Source organism: Xyrauchen texanus, chromosome 37 (genome assembly GCF_025860055.1).
Source record: "Xyrauchen texanus isolate HMW12.3.18 chromosome 37, RBS_HiC_50CHRs, whole genome shotgun sequence".
Taxonomy (NCBI): domain Eukaryota; kingdom Metazoa; phylum Chordata; class Actinopteri; order Cypriniformes; family Catostomidae; genus Xyrauchen; species Xyrauchen texanus.
In genome coordinates, this window is record NC_068312.1 from 12,068,412 (window position 1) to 12,087,090 (window position 18,679).

At 37.4% G+C, this 18,679-nt stretch overlaps 1 protein-coding gene across 4 annotated transcripts in view; it reads right to left on the bottom strand.

Moving 5' to 3' along the window:
* Positions 1 to 5,714: 5,714 nt before the first annotated feature.
* LOC127630851 (proprotein convertase subtilisin/kexin type 5-like) overlaps positions 5,715 to 18,679 on the bottom strand; it is a 64,003-nt gene continuing 51,038 nt past the window's right edge. For 2 of the 4 annotated variants that reach the window (XM_052108680.1, XM_052108677.1), the window contains exons 11-21: positions 17,235 to 17,352; positions 16,962 to 17,150; positions 16,286 to 16,425; positions 16,094 to 16,219; positions 15,909 to 16,011; positions 14,136 to 14,329; positions 12,541 to 12,640; positions 10,651 to 10,754; positions 9,265 to 9,403; positions 8,929 to 9,044; positions 5,715 to 7,104 (exon numbers count right to left, since the gene is read on the bottom strand). In XM_052108680.1, the coding sequence (XP_051964640.1) occupies positions 6,989 to 7,104; positions 8,929 to 9,044; positions 9,265 to 9,403; positions 10,651 to 10,754; positions 12,541 to 12,640; positions 14,136 to 14,329; positions 15,909 to 16,011; positions 16,094 to 16,219; positions 16,286 to 16,425; positions 16,962 to 17,150; positions 17,235 to 17,352 (1,445 nt within the window). In that variant the 3' untranslated portion in view covers positions 5,715 to 6,988. The remainder of the gene's footprint in view (positions 7,105 to 8,928; positions 9,045 to 9,264; positions 9,404 to 10,650; positions 10,755 to 12,540; positions 12,641 to 14,135; positions 14,330 to 15,908; positions 16,012 to 16,093; positions 16,220 to 16,285; positions 16,426 to 16,961; positions 17,151 to 17,234; positions 17,353 to 18,679) is intronic. The other 2 variants (XM_052108678.1, XM_052108679.1) reach the window with 2 other exon arrangements.

Consider the following 18,679-nt stretch of genomic DNA (forward strand, 5'->3'; position numbering starts at 1 on the left):
AGTAACTGACATCTAACATTGTACAATGTACATAAGCAAGAATTAAATAATGTGCTTGTATGAGCATGTACAAAGAGAGGAGGAAAGAGAGACTGTGCGAGTCTAAAAAAGATGGAGAAAGGCACACATGTGACAGGTAGAGAATAGTAGTGTGTGGAGGCCCTGGAGGCTATAACAGAGGACAAGTTTATACATGTCTGCACTAATGATACGAATTTCTGGTCCCTGACTCGGTCTCATTTCTGCTGCTATTTCAGTCCTTCAGACAAGCTCTTCCCGCATGCTCTTTGCATCTTTGACTGTGATAAAAATGTGTGAATAAGATTAGATATACAGCAGTGTGTCGTGAGAAGACAAACAACATTCACTATGTTTAGTATTTAAATCTGCATAAAGTGGTACAACAAATACTTCCATAATGAATGATATATTATGTAAATACTTTACAAATTAAATAAATAGCATCATTTTTTTTCCATTACAGAAACAACTTTTTTGGAATTCGGGGTGAACAAAATTCAGTATTCAGTACAACAGCACTCTTGCTCATGTGACATTACTTAAGTATAAACAGAGATAATTTATCAGAGATGGGCCACTTCTATTAAAATGAATGGAAGAAATACAACAGTCAACAGATGGAGAAAGTAAGTCCCGCCTTACATGTAACAGAGCCAATCACCTTTTAGATACAGATGTCGCCTGTCAATCAACTCGAGAAAGTGTTTGCACATTAGTTTTAAATGTTGTGAAAAATTTTTTTCATGTAATCTGAGGGAAACCAGCACAACTAAGGATACCAGACTGTATAGCTGATTTAAAAAAAATAAAAATAAGTAGTTTTTTTTGCATTATGGTAATGAGAATAGGGTTGAGAAATGTTGAATTCAGTACAACAGCACTTTTGCTCATGTGATATTGCTTTAATATCCAGACCATACATCTGTATTTAAGTGGAAGTATGAACACAGGGGTGGATCCTGTCCTAAAGTTTGTCCCTGCTATATGATATGAATTGTGAGGCCTTTGTGGTTCAAGTTACCTTTGCTACAGCGAGTACATTTGTCAGGTCCCTCATACTCACACTCTTGACATGTGTGATCGCAGAGATGGCATTGTCCATACTTCCCAGCATCACACAACTCCCATCATCCAGAGAGTTGCCAGAGAGGAAATAATCAAATTTCTTCCTAAACAATGGACATCCCCCTGCACTGCAGCATTATTCAACTAGATACTGTCAGAGATTTGTTGGTGGTATTTCTCTTTCACCTGTTGGATGAGCAGCTGAAGCAGTCTTTACTCTCAGGTCCAGTGCATTTGTAGCAGGTTGCGTAACAAAGTTCACATTTGTCATGTCTGCTTAAATACTCCCCTGAGTAGACAATACAGAAAACACATCAGCTAAGATTACGGTGTAGATAAACTGCCTATCAAATACAAAACTGCACACTGGAAAAGTGTATTTAGACTCCAATAGATAAACTCCCTTTTATAGACCAACATTTCTAAATGCAAAATTGAATAGAATTACATAAAACAGGGCTCTCACATCTGGGACCTATACATTTTAATGATGTTCTCTTACTTTTCAGTTGTTCAAGATTACTGGATTGTTTTTTATTATTTTGTAGAGATTACACTTTCATAAAAGCAATTTCTAGCACAATAAATATTTTAGAACAAAGCACTACTAAAACCTTCCAGCCATTATAGAAATGTTTTGTAGGACTTTGTTATATTCCATGACTGTTCCAGACTTGTAAATGAAACATTTTAATTCACTGATATTACCAGGTTATCCATGACCATGGGAACCCTTGTAAAATGTTTAGCAATTGTAGCTTAGCCTACAGCCCCCCATGCTTTGCCTTTTTTATTGTATATTTATGTAGCACCATAGTTAATAACTTGTAAGCATTATCATTTTTACAAATGCTCATCAAAAGATTGGTTTCACAACTAGAATGGGAAATAGGACATTTGGAAAAAATATAAAAAGCAAGGCAAACCAAAGTGCTTACCTGAGTTCACAGTTTCTGAACTTTAGCATTTATGAAAGGCTTCTGGATGAACGTTTGGCCAGTTGAAGTTTATGACTGCAGATGACTGAAAGACCGCACATGCTAGATTCATAAATCAGAACACTCTCAAAGCTTGCAAGACCAAATCTTTTGATTAAAACCCATTTAGGATGCACCCTAACCCTAACCCCAACCCTTATACCCCACATATCTTGCATGGAAGCAGTTCAATCGGTTTAACTAAACCTGAACTATTTTATAGCATATACAAACAGTGGATTTATTTTATTATTATTATTATTATAACCCAAGAACACTCAAAATAATGGCTGTTTTCAAACAGGTTTTATTTCCTGAACACTCCCCCATCTACTAACAGTTGGACAAAAGAAGACAGAAAGTACTGCCCCAAACTCACACCATTGGTTGATCTAATCTTGCTTCATCAGGCTTGTCGGGATGCTCAAACAAACAGCAAAGTTTTACAGCGACACTTCGCCAAAATATTCACACTTCAATGGATGGATACAATACCATTCTAGTTCCCCGCTGTGATGTAATGGGACTGTGAAGAAAGCTAAAGACATCAAGCTAACCTTTGACCCCAGGCTGAGCAATGTATTTGTGAGTTCCCATAAAGTGAGCTAGATGTTGATGGCTGATTGACCCTCCTCACATCATCAGGCTTCCACTAATGTGCTCCATTTTATTTGAACCCTCCTGAATCCGACAGACACATAACTCCAAATGACCCTTCATTACCTTAACTGAGTTGTGAATCACTAGCTGGATTAAATATCAGACCAAAGCCAATGTCATGTAAGCTCTCCAAAAGCTAAAGCCTTGATGCAAACTGCAAAAGTAATTCTCAGATTACTTGAGAATCATCTTGATATCTGACATATGTAGATTGTAACATGTAATACTGCAATGTAAACTAGATTTGTACATTGTTTTGCCTGTGCAAAACTCCCCACCATGATGCTACATTGTTGGTTACCAGAGCGTTGCTATGTAGTTGTTAGGATTTTCTGGGTGGTTGCTTGCTGGCCTAGGTCAAGAGTCCAAAGGTGTCTATTAAGTCTGAATACTAGGTGTAAATGGAGTCTATGATAATTTGGTTTTAGAAGATGATATTCTAAGTATGACTGGGGTATCTCCTTAAATGTAAGCTTGGGATATTTTCTGTCATCCGGCAGATGAAAAGTACAGCACAAAGCTGCATATATTGTCTCTGAAAGGAATATAGTTCACCCAAAAATGAAAATTCTCTCATCGTTTGCTCACTTTCATGCCATCCCAGATGTGTTTGACTCTCTTTATTCGGCAGAACACAAAGATTTTTAAAATAATATTTCAGCTCTGTATGTCCATATAATGCAAGTCAACAGGGTCCAAAACTCCAAATATCACACAAAGGCAGCATAAAAGTAATCCATACGACTCCTTCTTAAACTCTTATCTACTTACTCCTATCACTTCAGAACACATGGATTTAACCACAGCCTTTGTGAGCTTTTTGGAGCTTCAAAGCTTTGGTCACCATTCACTTGCATTGTATGGACCTACAGAGCTGAAATATTCTTATAAAAATATTTAGTTGTGTTTTACAGAAGAAAGTAAGTCATACACCACTGGGATGGCATGAAAGCAAATATATGACAATAGAATTTTCATGAACGTTTTGTCATCTACAAGTGCTTGTGGCTTCCCCAACACTTACGACTTGAAATTTGCTTGGTCAAACAAGGGCATTTTGTAAGGAGGGGAGGTTGAAAGCATTCTCACACAAGTTCACAGCACGAATTAGACACAATAATCATCAAATTGGTTTTTATATCATCAGACGTAAGTGGAGAATAGTTGTATAACAGCATCTAAATGAGTAAACAATAGTAGTCTCGTTAAATCTCTCTGAAGTCTTTTTATTTTAAAGTTCATTAAACCAAAAGATCAGTAAACCAATTGTTTTGTCCAGTCTTCTCTATACGATAAAAGATTTTTCTTGGCCCTTGCTACAAAAACTCTTCATCTAGACTAACCCGTTCATGGCAGAAGGCTAAAAACAGAAATATAACATCAACCATGCGGGTGCAAAATATATTTTAAGGTTAATAGTGATAAAAATACATATATACATTAAGAAGAAACATTGTCGGAACAGAGTAAATGCAACACATTTGAACAGACTGGTTTATGTAATCCTATATAACATTAGTTATGTCATGTTGCATGTATCGAGTTCGCAGAAAACATACGATCATACTACAACTTTGTTTGCGACATGAATACACAAATTATCATGAGGCGGGTGGACAGTCCCATCCCCAAAACACAACTCATTTGAACTATGACCATTTATAAATCTTTTTTCATAAATAAAAGGCTATGTCCTCTTAAACCACATCACTCATAAATAAAAGACATCGAAATCCCTTTGAACAAAAGTGGATAGATCACACATGTCCTTAATGAAAGTAGAAGTCTAATTTGTGTTGTGAAGTACTATTAGTAGAAATAAACTCATAATATTGTTTTTGCCTTCCCAGGATACCGCAATAAGGACATAAATGTGGCCGATGTCATCAATAAAATATGAACAAATAAGAAACCTTTTGAAAGTTGAGACTCTAACTCAAACTGGTAGAGTCCAAACAATTCCACTACATCAATAGCACCAGTTATGTCTGCAATATAATCTTATTTTTAGTGAATAATAGCATTACACATTATAATCCATCATAACCAACTATCATAAAGACCCAGAATAATGAACTATTTTAGGTGCTCATTAAGGTTGATTAAAATGCAGCAGTTTAAAATTTAATTTGCACTATGAATCAGAGCATGAAATTCCAGATAAGAGTGTTTTTAAGAACAGACAGTATAAAACAGGTGCATGGCTCATATGTTAGATCATTGTAATACTTAAAGGTTCACCCAAAAATGAAAATTCTCTCATTATTTACTCACCCTCATGATATCTCAGGTGTGTTTGACTTTCTTCATCAGAACACATTTGAAGAAAAATAGAAAAATATCTCAGCTCAGTAGGTCCTTAAAACTCAAGTGAATGGAGATTTCTCTTTTAAAGCTCCAAAAATCACAGACTGTCAGCATGAACTTCATCCAAACGACTCCAGCGGTTCAATTAATGTCATCTAAAGCGACAGGATCACCTTTGGTGCAAAACAGCTAAACACTTAATAAATTTTTTAACTCTAATGCTTCCTGTCAGAAGCGGTACATGTGTGACGTAATCGCAGTGCATCCACACGTGCATCACAGCTGGAAGAGCAGCGCTGTTTACAAGTGAGGAGGAGGAACACTGTACAGTAGCTTGGTTGGTTGATCTGTATTTGTCTGTTTCTGATCTCTCAACAGAATGGAGAATATGAGATTACGTCTGTATCATGGCAACGTGAATACGTCACACAAGAGACCGCTTCGACTCCACCCTCTCGTGAAGCTTACCAAAGCGTTGGATTATAGTTAAAAAGTACATAAATATCAGGCTTTTTTTCGCACCAAACGCGATCATGTCGCTTTAGAAGACATTAATTTAATTAATTAATTAATCATTAATTCGCTGGAGTCAAATCAATGAAGTAATGCTGACAGTCTGTGATTTTGAGCTTCAAAAACAAATCTCCATTCACTTGAATGTTAAGGACCAACTGAGCTGAGATATTGTTCTATTTTTCTTCAAATGTGTTCTGGTGAAGAAAGAAAAGACACACATCTGAGATATCATGAGGGTGAATAAATGAGAGAATTTGAATTTTTGGGTGAACTCCCTTAAAGTGCTAGATCATTGTAATACTAAATGTCCTGCTTTTAAAACTGTTGATGCTTATCTACCTGAAAATACACTAAAAGGTAAAAAAAAATAATCTTTTATATATTGGATTAAAATTGTAGTTTATAGTTGGTTTATGAAATAATGTTATGCAAATAAAATAATGCATGTGGAGGGATTTAACAAAAAAAGTGATACTGCAAACATTTTGAGGGTATATCGTGATGGCCTGGCAAAACATGAAGAATGCTTCATACCCCACCTTAAGCACCACCTGTAATTGCATCATCAACTTTTTTTTTTTTTTTTAAACTAACACCTGGTATGGTTAAGTTTAGGTTTCAATAAACTATTTTTGCACTTATGCAATAATGCTGATAAACACTCATGTGCACGCACACACACACACACACACACACACACACACACACACACACATAAACACACACAAACCACATTATGAGATTTGAGCCTGAGGTGAACAATATTTAACCTGACGTGACAGCAATCAAACTACATCTCCATGCATTTTATATTTCTATGCCTTTGCCGAATTGCTGTAACTGGCAGGTCATTATCGTTAGTACAACAGCCAACTTTCAGCCAATAAGATGAATGCCTGTGTTTCAGGACCTACTTTTTGTACCTTGTACCTCCAGAGTTAGTTTTTAGTTTTACTGCTGAGAAGGATGGGTGAAAGTGTACTCCTCCCTTTGCTCACAGACGTCTTACTGCAACTCTTTAATGTTCTCCGAGCGAGATTCATTCAGAATATGCACAAACTGGCTTTGATAATTTTTATCATACTTAAAACCTGTGGAAAAATTGAAGATACACTGGCTTCGACACCAGACTCACTCAGCATGTCTTTCCAAATTGGACCCAAAAAAAAATTTTTAAAATTATTTTAAAAAAAAGTAAAAGAATTTGGCATCCATGCTTTGGTCACAAAATATTGACATGTATGATTTGTTGTTTATTACTGATCGCAGTCACACCACCCTGACAGTTTCTCTCAACACAAACACACACTGACAGAGATAAAAGGTAGGTTTGTTGTAGTCCTGGCATCGAGAAACCTCACAGTGCAGTCCCATATTGAAGGTTCTCGACTGGAATATAAATTAGCGGAATGTGAGCGGCAAGTGGGGCCGGAAAAGATCCTTCAGCCCTTTAGAGAACACGTTCTACAGCAGAGCTGCTGCAGAACCTTCCTCTGGCACAGATTGTTCTTTTTTACAAGCACACAGAAACTTCCCTCAGCCCACGATTCTTCATTTGCTTTCCACAGAGCAGGAAGAAGAGAGAGGAGCAGAGAGACGGCCGGCAGATAGGAAATGATGCAGTTCAGGACACAGCGAGAGGTGGCGCAAATGTCGTTTTTTGTTATAGATCCAGTTGATTGTTGGAAGGAGGAGGAAATCCAAGTGTGATTGGAATCCAGGATGGAAAGATTTGAAGAAAAGATCATTGGGAAGAAAAGGAGAACACACATTTAGAAAGTGATCAGAGAAATTTGTATCCCATACAGTTTAACACATTCCCAAAAATGCACTTGGGTCACCATTTCAGACTCGTCATTATGAATCATAGGCCAGTACAATCACATGTAGTTTTGGGAATAAACTGATTAACATGAACATGAAACAGCGTTCGCAAGAGTATTTCAGAGTGAAATATTCAATGAGACAAAATGTAGGGTGATACTTCATTTCATCCTTCAGGAATTGATTGGCTTGTGAAAAGTGTCCGTATGACAGAATCAATGCAAGAAAGGGTTTAAAATAGTGACATCTGCCCTGGTTTTATTTATTTTATTTTTTTTAAATGTGCAATGAGGAATTGCAGTAAGAAAGTAAATAAGGTTTTGATTTCATGTTGAATTTAAAGCTGCAGGGTGTCATTTCTGCACCACTAGTGGCATTAACGAGAATTGCAAAAGTACTGACAGTTTCCAAACAGGTTTTCCCCTTGATTGCTATTAGTCAAACAGACAATCCCGCCCTAACCTCATGCCATTGGTTGGGCCAATGTTGCTAGATCAAGCCTCTAAAAAAAGGCAGTGTTTTGAAATCACAATGTTTAAACTGAGGAAATCAACCTACGAATGGCTTACTTGTACTCTGCAACTTAAGATGAGAAAAGAAAGTCTTTTCACAAAGGATGTCAATCGCTAAAAATTTTAACCGAGTTACATGACATGCCGATTAATTAATCCAATTAATCACAATTAATCGCATACATAATTAGTTGGCGAGAAACACCCTCAAATAAAGATCATTTATATAAATAATGCATAATTCAAATATTTATGAAAATATAGGGCCTAAAATAAATATATATTATGGATTGAAATACAGTTTGAAAGAACCTGCGTTATTGTGGCAGATAAATAAAGCATTGATTAGACAATACAAAAAGTGACTTAAGAACCCAATAGGCCTATATTGTTTGTTTTATTCTCATATTGAACAAGCCTACAGTTGACAGTAATCTGTTTTGTACTGAGTTTGTCACTTTGTGCAGTTCTCATAGTATGTATTCTTGCATTCCATGTGCGCTATATTCAATGTAAATGTGCGTGTCTTAGACGGACTTGTTTGGCGCGTCTCACTTGTATTCAGCGTCATAAACAGCGCATTTTTAGGATGCTGTGTCAAGTTAAATGTAGTGAAAGATTCCTTTATTCTGTAACGCTTCATCTACCTGTCGTGCTTCCTCAGTGAACAGTTCACACCTCAATAGGTGGCAGCACGCCTCATCAAACCTCACAAGCAGCGCTGCCACCTATTGATGCAACTTGTAAAAACAGATGTACTTCAAGCTTGAATTTCTCCAATGAAAGGAATCCGTACTATTATAACGGAATTTACATACACGTCAGAAAGTGGACATATAAAATAAAATTCAATCACACTAAATAAGACATCTTTTATGAGGTCATTATAACACTGCAAAGAGCAACATCAGAAAATGCATAAGACCATGAAATCATGATTTAATCCCATGCAATAACTAAAATACTTTGTAGAAATATAAAAGATGCAGATCAGAAATGGAAGGTGGCAAACAAAAAAGCAGCAAGAATGAATATACTGTACTCACCATCTTTACAGATGGTACTGACGACACACACACCGTTTTCCAGGTTATAGCCGTTTACACACGTGCTACAGTTCCTCTCCCCGACCCCTGTGCAGACGTAGCAGGTAGGATCACACCTGGAAGCAGAATCACACCAGTCACAATTCAGATCCGCACTCTCACAATGTTCGATTTTTTACTTCTATGGAACACAAAAGGAGATGGTAGCTTTACATATGCTGAAGTCATACAGGTTTGGAACAACCTGAGGGTGAGTAAGTTATGACATAAGGTTCATTTTGGGGTGAACTATCCCTTTAAGCAGTAAGATTTCATGTTTAGAAATATAATACTGACTTTTGACAGGATATGTAAACATCTCCATTGTCTGTCGTTTGTTCCGCCAAGTAGTATCCCACGTTGCAGCTGGAGACGCAGCGCCACTCCTCAAAGTAATAGCCCGGAGCGCACTCATTACACGCTTCCATGCCAGTTCCTGAGCACAGAGAGTACCGCCATGTTCCCAAAACAGAAATAGGAGATGCTAGGCTAGTAAATCACAAATATTCTGGAATATAGGCTGACTTGGAATGTATGCAAATACTTACAAAAGCATAATAATTATATTATTTATGCCAAGAAATTCCAAATAAAGGGTTTCCACCATGTATGCTCAGAATCTAATTGACCATTAGAAAAAATGTATAAGCTACAAGAAGCCAAATAACATCTCTTGTAAAGAACAAATATTATACATATCATATAAAACATGGACTTCCATATCTCTTTTGAAAGGAGTACTATGTAGACATACTCCAATCATAGCAAAGGTCTTGTCTATCTAGTTTAGAAAGAAGTCTTAAAGGTACAGTAGCAAAACCTGTCAAAGAACAGTTTATTTCTAAGGATGTGAGAGAGGAGAAGAAACTAAATTATGATGGTTTTTGGTGCAAGAAACCTTAACTATCATTTCAAGTGAAAAAAAAAGGAAAAGTAATTGAAGTTCCATGCTTGTCTGGTTAGCTTTCCTTAAAGTATTGATCCCATAAAGACAGACACTCTGGCATAAAATCAGAGTTAACAACAGTAACTGTGTTGAATAAACTACATCCAAAAACAAAGCACTGGTTGTACTAAAAATCCATTGTTATTAGCCTCAATTTCTGGATGTTGGAGAGAACAGTATTGACGTAATAATCTCAGAAGGCACCTCACAGTTGTCAATGACATCATTTTCAAATTAATCAAATTGTGCATCCATTGTGCACATTTAGCCTATGATGATTATAGTCTTGTCATTGTTGGAAGCACTTTTGGACTAAATGTGCCAAAGTTTGCTGAGTGACTCCAGTCAGGTCTCCTAAGCAACCAAACTGGCCCAGTTGCTAGGGAGGGTAGAGTCACATGGGGTGGTGGTCATGATTAAGTGGTTCTTGCTCTCAATGGAGTGTGTGTTAAGTTGAGCGTGGATCATGGAGAGTAGCATGAGCCTCCACATGCTGTGAATCTCCGTGGTGTCATGTACAGCGAGCCACATGATAAGATGCGCGGATTGACGGTCTCAGAATCAGAGGCAACTGAGTCTTGTCCTCTGCCATCCGGATTGAGGAAAGTAAACGTGCCACCATGAAGACCTACTAAGTAGTGGGAATTGGCCATTCCAAATGGAGAAAAGGGTGGAAAAAAGAAAAAAGCAGCAACTGTAAACATAGAAAATATATGTCCTTTAATACAGGTGTTTACCTGCACAGGTGGCACAAGTCGAGTGGCACTTCTCACATGCCCGTCTGTGCCCATTATAATAGGTCCCATGTTCACAGCTCAACAGGCACTTATTCCCCTGTAGACTAGCAGGAATAGAAAGACAAAAGGAAGGAAAAATGGAGAAATAAAAAGAAAGACAATTATTCAAAGGGGTTCAATGATTAAATTTAAAGGAATAGTTCACCCAAAAATTTTAATTCTCTCATAATTTACTCACCCTCATGCCATCCCATATGTGTATGTCTTTATTTTATCTGCTGAACACAAATGAAGATTTTTAAAAGAATATTTCAGCTCTGTAGGTCCATGCAATGCAAATGAATGGGTGCCAAAATTTTGAAGCTCCAAAAATAACTCAAATCAGCATAAAAGTAATCCATAAAATTAATTTGGTTAACTCAATATCTTTAGTAGTGATATGATAGATATGGGTGAGAAACAGATCACTTTCACATTCTTCTTATTGTGTTTTTGGTCATTCACATTCTTCATGCATACCGGCCCCCCCTGCTGCCCACAGAGAAGAATTTCTAGCAAAAAAAGACTTGAACATTGATCTATTCCTTACAAACAGCTAGTGTTTTCACTTCAGAAAATCAATTAATCAATCCACTGGAGTCATATGGATTACTTTTATGATGTCTTTATGTGCTTTTTGGATCGTCAAAAGTTTGGCACCCACTGACTTGCAATGTATGGACCTGCAGAGTTGAAATATTCTTCTAAAAATCATAATTTGTGGTATGCTCGAAGAATGTGAATAGCCCAAAACAAAATAAGATGAACTCTTAGGAGAGAAGAGCACTTAGGAGGGCTGTTTGAAAAAGGAGATTTCAGAAGACATGGAGTCATATGGATTACTTTAATGCTGCCTTTATGTGCTTTTTTAAGCTTCAAAATGTTGGATCCTGTTGACTCGCATTGTATGGACCTACAGAGCTGAGATATTCTTCTAAAAATCTTTACTTGTGTTCCTCAGAAGAAAGTAAGTCATAAACATCACTAACGGCATGAGTGTAAGAAAATTATGAGAATTAAAATTTTTGGGTGAACTGTTCCAGAAGCTAATATTGTCAGTGCTAAGGTATTGATTGGCGAGCATCGCCAAACTGAATTGCAAGAATATTGACAAATGTTTTTCTCCACACACTTCCCCAAATTCCATTGATCAGACAAACATGTAACACTTCAAATGGCTTACTAAAGAGTTATAGTCATGTCTGTTTGGACAGTGGCATTCCAAAAAAGGTCCCCTTAAAATAGCAATGAATATGAATAATTACAAAGACAGCAATTTTACTCTGAAGACAAGAGAGTGCAGGTAGAAGATTTTGTTCACCTGGCCACACTTTTTCATACTTGCTGTAGTCTAAACAAGTCTGAAAAGATCAACACAGATGGATTAAAGTCCACATGAGTGGGTGAAAAACCTTTACGGTAGATTCAGAGAAGCCCTGGAACATATTTCAAAAGCATTCACAGAAAACAGCTGCCACGCATTACGCCATATTTTGTGCCATGACCTGTTTTTCTTTTCTCTCTCTCTCTGTTTTTCCACCTCACTCTGTGTCTCTCTCTTTTTTCTTTAAGTTAAAGATTGGAGTAGGAAAAGCCCAACCGCTCACTAGAGACTGTATTTCAACATACACTTGAGCCTACAGTAAGAGCTTGACAACATTTATAACAGAATGTTTCCAGCAATATTTCATCGTTTAGCCAACGTGGCCTTACCTTGACAGCTCTCGATATAGAACTAGAAAAACACAGTCTGAGTGTCCAAGATTCAGACTATATTTCAATCCAAATCTTGGCAAAAGAACACAAAGGGGAACTAACATAGTTGCAAAATAAAGAATGTGAGTGATTTACCTGAGCCCAATCTTGCATTCTGTGCAGATGTTGGCCGAGGTGCATTTCCTACAGTTCTCGCTGCATTTCCGGCACATGTTGGAGTCTGCGGCATAACTCGCTGCACAAGGATACAACACAATTAATGTCATTCAAAGGGTAGTTCACCCAAAAATGTTCTGACATCATTTACTCTTATGTCATTACAAACCCGTTTGACTTTTCTTTCATCTGCATAGACTTTTCATTTGTACCTGAACCTGACATGTAAGTAGTCATATGGATTACTATTACAGTACTTTTAAGAGTGCTTTTTTGTCCTTTTTTTTTTTTTCAACATTCTTCCCCATTTAATTTTGTTGTATAGAAAGGAATACTTGCGACCTTCATCTGAACTCCTCCTTTTAGATTTGACGAAAGAAAACAAGTCACAAAGATTTGGAACAACATCAGAGTGAGTAAATAATGACTGAAATTTCATTTTTGGGTGAAATAACCTTTTAACTGACTAAGCTCATTGTCTACCTGCTTGTGATTTGTTTAACATTAAGAGAATCATGTAAATAGATGTGGCAGAGAAATATGGCATCAAACATAATAACTAATATCTGATGAAGATCATTTCATGTCAGGGGAAAGAGCTTGTGCTTCATTAAGACCCCATGAAATCAACTGACCAGCACCGTTTTCTGTCCTGTGTTGACCTATTAGGGTGCAGCGGGGCTAAAGGCTCCTTTGATTTTATTTTCTCCCAAAACACTAAACAGCAACAAAAACTACCAGAACACTTTCCTAAACACCTGTTTGTCACTATACACCAGGACATTTTCATGTTCCAGGAGGTCTACACATGTGGTGTCTAAAGGTTGATTTTGAGGCAATTTGATCGAATATTGAATAATTGTTTTAAATGTTGAGAAGGTATGTAGCTATTGAAAATCCCTGAAATTAACATATTTCTTTTGAGACAAAATACTTATCATTTTCAGTTTTTTAAATAAATGTACAAAAGTGAAAGGATATTATGGGGTAAAAAGGGGCAAAAGGTACTTATTAAACACATTGTTTTTATTAAGGGGGTATATTGGTTATGAAACATGTTCAAAGTGGGCTCACATTGACTCATCAAATCATAAGAGATTAGTTTGTTTATAGAATCCTTGGGATGTAATGAAATGCCAGATGTGTTTAAAATTAACAGGAAATGGTTTTCTGAAGTGGTTATTTTGAGTAAGCATCATCATAATTTGTTACTCAAAAAAAAGCATCTTGGTGTCTCAAAATTATTTGCAATAGTTCACACATATGTTGCTCCATCAATATTCAATAAAAATACATCTTTTTTAACTTGATACATTTTGTGACCAGAAAAAAAAAGCCAAATTTCCCTAAAGGGTGCCTTTAGCCCCATTGTACCCTACGTATTAAGACACAAAGCATGAGTGGGGACACATTATCTGAAACGAGAAATCTCATTTTCTCAGGAGTGAAAGACTGTCAATTTTAAATGTGTTTGATTTCATGTGGTCTTTAAAATTTAGTAAAAAAAAATCCCCATCTTCATCCAGTCATTATGTAAGGTTTTCTGGAGTAAGCTGAAGTGCACATGGACTTGCCAAGTTCCAGGTAGAATCCATCAGGACAGGAGCTGATGCAGGTGTTTGCTCCCTCCAGCAGGTACAGCCCTGGCCGACAGGTGGAACACTGATCGCTGCGGCTGCCAACGCAAGACTCGCACAGCGGAGAGCACTTCTTACAGCGCTTCTTATCATCCTGGAAAAACCCAGACGGACACTCAGGCACACACGTCCTGAGAGAGAGACAGACAGACAGAAAGAGCCGCATGAGAGCAGAAAAATCCAAATCTGGCAGCCATGAAAAACACTTTCACCAGGAAACAAATTCAAGACTTCGAGTCTGTGAAAGCCATCAGCTGCAGATGTGAGCATGGATTGTGAAACTGGGTTTGGAAGAGCGATCACAATGCATAATGTATTTAAGACATCCACACACAGAGACACGCAGTGCCGTTGTGTTTATACAGAACTTAATAATCTGAAACCCCATTTTCTCTAAGTAAAATGAAGTACAAGAGATATTTGAAAACAAATGTATTAAGCGATACCTTTCCCAAATACATCTTAAAAACATTCTAAATTCTTCAACCAATTCAAATAAGTGAAAAATATCATCTCTGTCTGTAACCATAACAAATGTTAGCTTGGTCAAGTGTCAAATAATAAATCTCGCTCACTCTCCTTGCAGCATTATTGCAATTCATTTTTACCCTCATGTTTTGTTGAAATTGACTTTTATGTTTGGTGTCTCAGAGATCCTGATGACGTAGACCTATGTGTAAAAAAAACTATAAATAAATATGAAGATTTATAGTGAAAAAGGAGTTACATTTTGGTCTGTTCTAATCCAAAATGGATTAGATCACTTCAGAAGACATGGATTAAACCTCTGGAGTCTTATGGATTACTTTTATGCTGATTTTATGTACCTTTTGGAACCTCAAAGTTCTGGCCACCATTCACTTGCATTCTATGCATTTTCTAAAAAATCTTCAATTGTGTTCTGCAGAAGAAAGAAAGTTCATACACATCTTGGATGGCATGAGAGTGAATAAAATATTTTTTGGGTTAATTTTTGGGTGAACTACTCCTTTAAGAACCGCTCAGACCGAACATGTTCTTGCACTAAAATAAGATAGATGCAGCACAAAGAATAAAACAGATTGCAGGCTTCACTTTTTTTATTTCTCCCCTTTTCTCCCCAATAAGGAATGCCCAATTCCCAATGTGCTCCACGTCCTCGTGGTGTCGTAGTGACTCGCCTCAATCTGGTGGCGGAGGACGAATCTCAGTTGCCTCCGCGTCTGATACCATCAATCAGCACATCTTATCACGTGGCTTGTGGAGCACGTTACCACGGAGATATAGCGCGTGTGGAGGCTTCACGCTATTCTCCACATCATCCACGCACAACTCACCACGTACCCCACCAAGAGCGAACCACATTAGTGACCATGTGGAGGTTACCCCATATGAATCCACCTTCCCTAGCAACCGGGCCAATTTTTGAGTCCTGGCTGGAGTCACTCAGCACGCCCTGGATTCGAACTCGCGACTCCAGGGGTAGCAGTCAGCGTCTTTACTCGGTGAGCTTCCCAGGCCCCGGCTTCACAGTGTTTTTAAAAATTGTTGCTCGTTTTAACTAAACAGCACCTTAACTTGGCATTCCTACGTGAGATGCTGACAGAAAAAAACTGTGAGAAGTGGTACAACGATCAAAGAAAACAATTAAAAACAGAACAGAAACACACAAAAATGCATTCGGTGAGAACGGACCTTTAAGTTTGATTGATTTTATAAAAAACTGTATACCTAATGTTGTTCTTGAACTTGAGGAAGTAGTGCAGACAGGTGATGCACTGCTGGGGCCCGGGGCCCTCACAGCCATTCTCACCACACTCTGGGTGGCAGGGGCCTAACATGAGAAAACAGAAGCTAACGTGGTCAGTGGGTTTACACAGATACTCAATGATGTGTAGAATAAAAAAAACACTCACCACTGTACTCCTCACTGTACTCGTCCTCAGGCTGAGGCTCGGCCACTGAGCGAGGCTTGTCACTTCGAACCGAGTAGGGGTGCACGGAGGTGCCATAAAGCACCAGCGACCACTCTTTCAGCTTGCCTGGAACAATTATGAGTCAATGCGTGAGTCCAGAAAATTATGGGTTATGAATGGTGTTATGGGAACTACCTGGGGCTTTCTGGCTCCTGAGTTGAGAGGGAGAGTCATAGATCTCTAGTATCCAATCTCCAGAGGCTTTCTCTCCCCAGCAGTGAGTGGTCATGAATTCCCAGTTCTTAAAGCCCTCCATTGAGTGATCGAACAGCCTGTAACAACACTCATTTGATTCAAGGTTCCCACAGTTCACCAATGAATTTCAATGACTTTTCCAATTGTTTGTGATTACTGGAGATGGATGAAATTGTTTTTTATATTCACACAGATTCACTAATGAATCATTCCAATAGATCTGTGAACCAGTTCCACTGATTCATAGAAAAGATTTGCTCACAAATTGGACAGATGTATCCAGCTGATTAAATATTTTAGAGCAGAGTGTAACTAGGAAAAAAAATGGATATTCACAACAGAAATTGCCATCAAAACATTTATTTATTTCTATGATTTATTCATGCTTGGAAAACACAACTGTAAAATTCCCTTTTATCTCCAGGTTTTCCAAGACAATGGGAACCCAATTTACTAATAGACTATATCTAATATACTGAAATGTTTAACACCTAACAGCACAAAATACATGACTTGTGTAGTTTAATAACAATATTTCCATTTTGCAAAAAATCTAAATTCTACTTTGAATTTCTCAAAAAAAAAAACAGTAAACAGTGACTAATCATTTTACCTGTTGGCGAGCAGCTGTGACTTTGTCCCTGATGGCGAGATTAGGTTGATTGACAGGTCTCCGCGTCGTGGGTGCGTAATTGTTATACGAACAACCACGTGCTCCAGATAAATAACATGATGGTTTGCATTATCCGTGCAGCCCGTCGCCTTGTACACAGACCGAACGACATGCTCTGGACGGATGGTTCTACAGAAAAGAAAAAAAAAGGTCTATTTTAAGATATTACTATTTATAATATAACTTGATGGTCTATTATGGGCTGGGCAGAACCTGATTTGTTTATCTGCATTCTCAACGCAGATGCGCTGAGCAGGAACCTGTTTCCAGCGCTCTGCTTCTTTCACCATGGCCTCTGCATCCATCAGCCCAAAGCCATACAGGTGACTGACTGTAAGAATATGTAAAACATAACTGTTCAACAGAAAATAACAATATATATATATACGTATATAGATTTGGATTTGCTATAAAAGATCAAAACTACAGCGAATCAAGATCGTGCAACAATTTTCTATGTTGTAAATGGAAACGTGAACTGATAGTCTGGAAATATTAAGTAAAATGCTGTATTCATTGTATTGAAAGTATTGCAAGTATGTATCGCCCCCTACTGGGCAGGGAGGAGAATTTATAGTAAAAATGACTTAAATAATGATCTGTTTCTCACCCACACCTATCATAATCCTTCAGAAGATATAGATTTAACCACTGGAGACATGTGGTTACATTGTATGCTGATATTATGTGCTTTTTGGCTTCAAAATGTTGGTACCCATTGACTTGCATTGTATGGACATACAGAGCCAAAATATTCTTCTAAAAATCTTTGTTTGTGTTTAGCAGAAGAAAGAATGTCATTCACGGATGGCATGAGAGTGATTAAATGATGCGAACATTTTCATATTTGGGTGAACCATTCCTTTAATGGTTTTGGCTGTCACAGCTACACACTGTGCTATTCCATGTGCTATGCACATAAAACTTATATTTTAGAGACCTATTTAAAAGGTTAAATTGGGCCATTGTCTGTTCCAGGATGGGTTTGTGTGATGTATAATTTCCCTCTATCTACACAAGATTGGAGTTAGTGTAATACCACAGCAATAAAACAACTACAGTGAGAAGCCAACAACAGTTCAACCAAGAATCAAAGCAAAATCAGTAGATTTCAAATGTTCATTAATCATTATAATACTTGGCTTCTGACTAAGGAATACTTGGCTCACTCTGACGTAAACTACTATCATTTTAAATTCAGTTCATGCATCAATAAGTAATAGATTGGCTATTCGTACACTGATTCATATGTTTCAAAACAGACATGTTTTGTCTAAAGGCAAGTCCACTAGGTGAGCATCAACACTGACAGACAGCTAGTCGCTGATCTAATGTGTCAAGTCTTTAATTTGGCACATAAGAGAAACATCAAATCCTACAATTTCCAAGTAGAAACATTTGGAAAATTTGTATCTGGTCACTTTCCTTTTCAACTAATTGTGATTACCATTCATCACTTATAAAATTACACATAAAATTTTTATTTTTTTTTTGTCAACATACTTTCTCCTATCCCATCTTAATATGTAGAGAAAACTACAAATACTTTTTTTTTTAAGTAATCCAAAAAGAGTAAAAACTGTGGCTCTGTGGTACTTTTAAAACATTCCTCTTGATCAGCCTGACTAACCATTAACATCAGTTTTGGGTGGGAAAAT